A 6,014-nucleotide genomic window follows, 5' to 3' on the forward strand; every position below is an offset into this window, starting at 1 on the left:
ATTACTGAGAATATTTCATGCTGATTTTGTTTGTTTTATAAGAAAAAAAATGTGTCAAGCGTGGTTATTGTTATAATCCCTAATTTCGTTCTGGGAATTTCTCACCTTAAAAAAAAAAAAAGAAAGCAGCATCAACTCTAATTAAGTACTTGCTGTATCACAACAGCAGGTTTTTTTCTGGCTGAAGTGTAATGCTATAAGTGATGTGATCAAAACATCTGTGGTGATTTTGACACAAAGCTGCATTAATACATTATATGCATTATATAGATATATTATAATATATATAATATGATATAATATATATAATATATTATATATGTAATAATATAATAATGTATAATATATATTATATATATAAAATATGTAATAATGTAATAACATATTATTATAGGAATATATATATATTCCTGTTGAATCCCAGGATTACATTAGCCCCTCCCAGGTTTTAGGCAGGCTTTTCCCTGGCAGCACTGAGAGCCATTCTCCCTGCGTGCTGCAGGACAGATTCCAGATCTGTAAGAGGCAGGTACTTTTCAGAAGAGCAAGAATAGAGAAAGCCAGGGAAAAAAAGAAAACCCACATAACAAATAAAACACGGAGATTCTGAAAACCACAGTGTTTATTGTTACAAATCAAGGTAAGCCAAGCTTCTTGCTCAGAGATATCTCAGCAGGGGAGTAAAAGAGACATTCCTTCCCTGGTTTTTATCATGGGAACTTCTGTGCAAATTGTTTGGGAAGTGCTTCCTTCCCCTTTAGAGCAAGGCAGGGCGCTCTGTTAATGTGGCACGGGTGCTCGAGGAGGTGCTGCAGGAGACAGCACCAGCCAGTCCAAGCAACAGGAGTGCACCTCACCCTCCAGTGGCTGTTTTCCTTGCTGGCTTGTTCCTGGTGTCCTCCTAAGAGGGCATTGTCTGTCCCATCGTCTTCCAGCTCTTGGAGACGAACAGGTCCCGGCTCTTGGCAATGGTCACCAAGAGACGTCCCACGTAGTACCCGTTCACCTGGCCCACACCATCATTCCTGCCCATGGACAGCAGGAATGTTAGTGACCCTGGAAAGAAAATATAGAGGCTTAAGTTAAGCAACTGCTGTCCAGATCCGCTGCATCCCTGTGGAACAGCTCTCGACACAGCTATGGTTAGTGTTTACATCAGTGCTTTATGATTGAGACCCATCGCCCAGCTAGGTTTTTGTACAGTTTGTTGTACAGTTGAAGAGGAGAAAGGCAAGCCATGTCCTTGTTCAAACAAGTGTGATGAATAGCAGACTCCCACCAGTGGATTTTTCAGGAAGACATTGGTGAAGAAAGGACACGTTGTGTCAGTAGACTGGCACAGGTAATAGGCAGCTACAGTCTTTGGCAAGGACTAAGATGAAGTCTGAGCTATCAACTGACATAGTCAGCCCCAGCTGTGATCAGTGTCCTCTAATCAGTGTCCTATGCAAGTTGAACAGCTGTTCCTTGCAGCAAAGCAGCCCAACACCTAAGGCCAGGAGCTAGGAGATGACCTTACCTGGCTCGTAGGTTTTAAGAGGCTTCTGTGTGAGGCTGTTGATGATGTTTGTCACCACGATGTCGGCGTGGAGCCCGGCATGGTAGGCCATCTTGGGCTCTTTGAGATCTGCACAGTCCCCAATGGCGTAGATGTTCTCATAGCCTTCCACCTGGAGGTGCTTGTTCACTTTCAAAGCACCATTACTTGCCATTTTGTCACCTGTTTTGCCAAACAGCAGGTTTTTATAAGCAGCTTTGTGTTGCTTCTTGTGGCCCAAGACTCCAAAATGCTGCTGATGTTATTGACACAAAGTAAGGAGCTGGCTTTTCACCCTCTTTTCTATGTGTCAGGGAAGAGATGCTTTTTGCCTTGCTGTGGTTAATCACTGCAGTCTCATGCAGTGCATCATCCTTTGATATTTCAGTAGAATATCCCCTGCAGGTCGTATACAGTTCATTCCTAACCTCACACCCCTCAAGCACAAGACACTGAAGAGCTGTGCTGGTTCCCCCACCCAGTGGGGTTTTTTTCACTTACCAAATGCAGCAGCATACGCTGAAGAGTTAATCTTTATCCCCGTGCACAGCACCACCATGTCAGCAACCACCTCGGTGCCCTTTTCTGTCCTCACCACCATGTCCTTCTGGAACTGGTTTGGCGTGAGGTTTTCCACATCCCTGACCCTTTCACCTGTTGCAACAGAGAGCCCTGGGTCACAAACCTTTGCTAAGCTGCCGTTTCCAGCTAGCCCAGAGGAACAGGAATTCAAGGGAGCCACACTTTGTCAGAAAGAGGACATCAGGAGATGCTTTGGCTAAAGGAAGAGCAGCCCATAGATCCTCAGAGGCATTGTTAAGTACGTACTTAGCAGGAGCCGCACTCCTTTCCTGAGGAGAATCTCCTTGACCTCCTGACGGACGCTGGCGAGCAGCTCCACATCAGCCAGGGCAGGTTTGGAGTGCATGAGGATGACCTGTTGGGGACAGAACAGCAAACGGGGACACGGGAGTGGGACAGGACTCACTGCATGCCATGTGGGAGCAGCTGTAGCTGGCTTCCCTCTCCCTGCAAGGAGAGTGAGCCAAGGAGAGGCTTTTAGTGCCAGTTGCTGCTGGTGGCAGGCCATAGGGTGCTCTCAGTAACTCCTGATGTGCAACCATCTTGGATACCTCCAGCAGCACCATCACAGAACAGTCTCAGAGAACAGGATGACGTTCTTTGTAACAGAGATGCTCCTACCTCTTTGGCTGGGTACTCTGTTTTGATCTCAGCAGCCATCTCAGCTCCAGCAGAACCACCTCCCACTACCAGGATGCGCCCAGATTTCTCAACCTTGAAGAGGCAACTCGTGTTACATAGAACTGCAAAAGGTCTGATGCCTTCAGTCACTCCCTGAACGTTCTGAGGCACAGCACAGGCCCAACAGCAACAAACCACTTAGTTCGTTAAGAGGAAACAAAAAGGGAGAACCCTGTGCTCTCTTCCTGCCTGCACTGTAACACTGTTGGGCATTTCAGGTTTCCCCTTGTGCAGAATGCTAGACAAGCCTTGATGAGCTCCTTGTCCTGGCCTGTCCATATAGGCATTTTATTGTGGCCTCTTGTTCTAGGACACAGATGGCTACAGATATCCATAGTGCTGCCTGGGACAGGTAGGCTGAACAAAGGCAGGCAGCACCTACTAGGAAATAAGTTGATTCCTCACCTCTTTAACCATGTCTTCATAGGTCTGGATGGCGCTTTCCATGTCAATAACTTTGTTGAACTTGCCAGGGAAGGGCCCATCACTGCCTGTTGCAAGAATGAGATGGGAGTAGTGAAGCTCCTGGGAGGGCAGAAAGTGGAATGGGATGTTAGACCTCTTGAAAACGGAGCCTAGGACACAGTGGTTGCCTCCTAGGCTCTAGTCACTCATTGCCTCTTCTCCAGCCCTTCCTGGTAACTAGGAAAGTGCTTGTTATTGTCAGGAAGTGACTTTAGGAGGAGACCTGGTCCAGGTGACACCAAGAAACTGCCGTTCTCAGGGTCTGAGAGAAACACCATTCAGGTGAGCTGAGAGCTTTAAAGAAATTACCATAAGTTTACAGGGTAAAGTTATGTTTATTTTACACTTTATGTTTAACTTATGTGTTATTTATGCTGGATGGTCACAGCTGGCTCCAGAGCATAGCATCTCTCCTTCACCCTCTTCTGAACAGAGGTGGGATGCTCTGGCTGGAAAGAGTGACTGGAGCTGCTGCCCTTGTCTCTTCCTGCAGTTAAATAAGGGTCTGAGCTCCAGGGTTAATTGCTGAGCTCTAAATCCAGCTCTAAGAATAAAAGCTCGTCTGAGCAGGAGATGGGATGGGGTATTTACTGCACACCCACATCCCACACAGCTCTAGGCCACTCAGCTTGGCTGGAAGGGATGGTGCCATGCAGGGAATGACGGGGGCTGTTGCCCTGCTCCTCAGGATGGTGAAAACACCACCTGACTCTCTGCACTAGCAGGTGATCCCATAAGGCAGCCAGGTCATTGCAACACCCACCTCACCGTCACTGAGCAGGACTTGTTGCCTCCCAGGGTCTATGCCCACAACCTTGCCTTGTCGGAAGCTGTCCCCAAAGGTGATGGAGTAGGAGATGAAAGTCTTCTTGGCAAATCCTGTGGTAAGACGAGACAGCAGAGAAGAGCTCTCCCTCAGTGGAGGCTAAACCCCTCCTCCCTTCTGCCCTCATGCCATCCTTGCTCAGACAAAAGCCCAGCATATACCTGGGACCTTGGGCTGTGCTGTGTGCTATCTCTGCCCAGCAACGAGCTTCAGGACCTTTGCCTCCTGGTGATAAGATCAGCTCATCAGGTGATGCCCTTGCTTTGTCTCTACTCCCCATATCTCCTGTACTGGTTTGCCAGTAAGTCCTTCTGTGGTCTCAGGAATTTTGGGCTGGGTGTCAGAGGCTTTTTTCATGTTATCTGCCTCTCAGACCAAGTTTTTGCCATCCTTTTGATGCTTGTTCACAGCCTTAAACATGAGATTTTCCCCCTAAACCCCAGTGGCTGGAGAAATGGGGTTAGCCCAGCCTCCCAAGTGAGATTCCAGACAAGCCTGAGTAGCTCTCCAACATGATTTTATCATCCAGGGCCTCACTGCTGAGCTGCTCGACATCTCAAGGGCCAGATACAGAGAGTGATTCATTCAGCCCTTCCAGCTGCTGCTGCTTTTAGCTTAGTCACCTACTAAACTCTTGAAATAAACACAAAGGGATCGTCTGAATAGTTTTTGCCCAGTTTTCCCGGCGGATCTGCAATTAAGTTAACACAGACGGGCCGTGGGTCCTCCCGGAGCCAAGTACTTGTTTTCCAGACGGAAAACATCAAGCCTGTCAGCCCGGCGGGGGCGGAGGAGGCAGTGCGAGCAGCCCGTTCCCTGCCGCTCGAGGGTAGCTCCGCAGCCCCCGGTGGGACAGGGGAGCTGCCGCGGGGGTCCGGGGTGGGCTGAGCCCTTACCGCTCTCCACGGCGGCCCGGAGCGCGGCCACGTTGTGGTGGAAAGCATCCCTCACGTCCACCAGCACGAAGGGCACGGCCCAGGACTTGAGCAGGCTGGCGGCCGCCGTCCCCCCGAAGCCGCCCCCGACCACGACCACCCGCACGGAGCCGTCCAGGGACAGGCGGGACCCCATCGCGGGCAGGGCAGCGCCGGGCTCCGCAGGAGCGCAGGGGTTGTCCCGGGGGGAACACGGCCTTCCCGGGCGGAGCTGCGGGGCGGAGCCGCGCTCCCGGGCGCTGAGCCCGGCCTCCAGACCTTGGCTCAGCCGGGCGGGGGGTGCCTGCCGGGCGAGTGCCGGAGTCCCGAGAGCAGAGCGCTTCACCTTCCACCTGCCTGAAGTGTTCCCCCCCCCCCCCCCGTACATCCCCCACGCGACAAAGGGAGCAACGATCTCACAAACCAAGGGCTGTGTTCTTAAATTCGCAAGTCTGCAGGCCGGGTGAATAGCGTGGCAGAGGATGTCTCACTCCATCTGGAAAAATAACCCCTTGGAGAGGAGATTGACGATCACAGAATCACAGAATCAACGAGGTGGGAAAAGACCTCTGAGATCACTGAGTCCAGCCTATGACTGAACACCAGTATGTCAACTAAACCATGGCACTAAGTGCCATGTCCAGCCTTTCCTTAAAGCACCTTCAGGAGCGCTGATTCCACCACCTCCTTGGGCAGCACCTTCCGGTGTCTAATCATTCTTTCTGTGAAGAAATTCTTCCTGACGTCCAACCTAAACACAGAAAACAGATGTATCTGCTCTGAGTGGAGCAGGAGAGAGAGCTGTGCAAGAGGGATGGAGGGGAGATCACAGAATCACAAAATAGGGAAGGGATCTTAAAGAACATCTAGTTGTAACTCCCCATGGGCAGGGACACAAGATGAGCTCAGCATCACCACGGTGGAGATAGTGGGATGTAAGGAGGAGCAGGGAAGGGCTCAGGAGGTAGCAAAGGCTCCTGCAGAAGGGGAGCAGGGAGTGGAGAAGGTT

At 50.4% G+C, this 6,014-nt stretch overlaps 1 protein-coding gene across 1 annotated transcript; it reads right to left on the minus strand.

The window, feature by feature from the left end:
* Positions 1-604: 604 nt before the first annotated feature.
* Positions 605-5,224, minus strand: AIFM2 (apoptosis inducing factor mitochondria associated 2). Its single transcript, XM_051800325.1, has 8 exons — positions 4,988-5,224; positions 4,029-4,144; positions 3,206-3,325; positions 2,741-2,833; positions 2,366-2,474; positions 2,039-2,191; positions 1,520-1,720; positions 605-1,056 (listed from the first exon to the last, which is right to left on the minus strand). Exons 1-8 carry the CDS (start codon positions 5,160-5,162, stop codon positions 902-904), a joined length of 1,122 nt encoding a protein of 373 aa, XP_051656285.1. The 5' UTR covers positions 5,163-5,224; the 3' UTR covers positions 605-901.
* Between the last annotated feature and the right edge of the window lie 790 nt (positions 5,225-6,014).

The sequence above is a fragment of the Manacus candei genome, unplaced genomic scaffold (assembly GCF_025592945.1).
Source record: "Manacus candei isolate 608988 ecotype Guabito, Panama unplaced genomic scaffold, ASM2559294v1 h1tg000050l, whole genome shotgun sequence".
Taxonomy (NCBI): Eukaryota; Metazoa; Chordata; class Aves; order Passeriformes; family Pipridae; genus Manacus; species Manacus candei.

What these genes read in the sequence shown, in the direction of transcription:
- AIFM2 (XM_051800325.1), bottom strand. Translation starts at nt 5,162, where the DNA reads ATGGGGTCCCGCCTGTCCCTGGACGGCTCCGTGCGGGTGGTCGTGGTC. An exon ending in CAGAGTACCCAGCCAAAGAG is followed by an intron (nt 2,475 to 2,740) that starts GTAGGAGCATCT and finishes TGTCCCCAACAG; the next exon opens with GTCATCCTCATGCACTCCAA. An exon ending in AGCGTATGCTGCTGCATTTG is followed by an intron (nt 1,721 to 2,038) that starts GTAAGTGAAAAA and finishes TTGGCAAAACAG; the next exon opens with GTGACAAAATGGCAAGTAAT.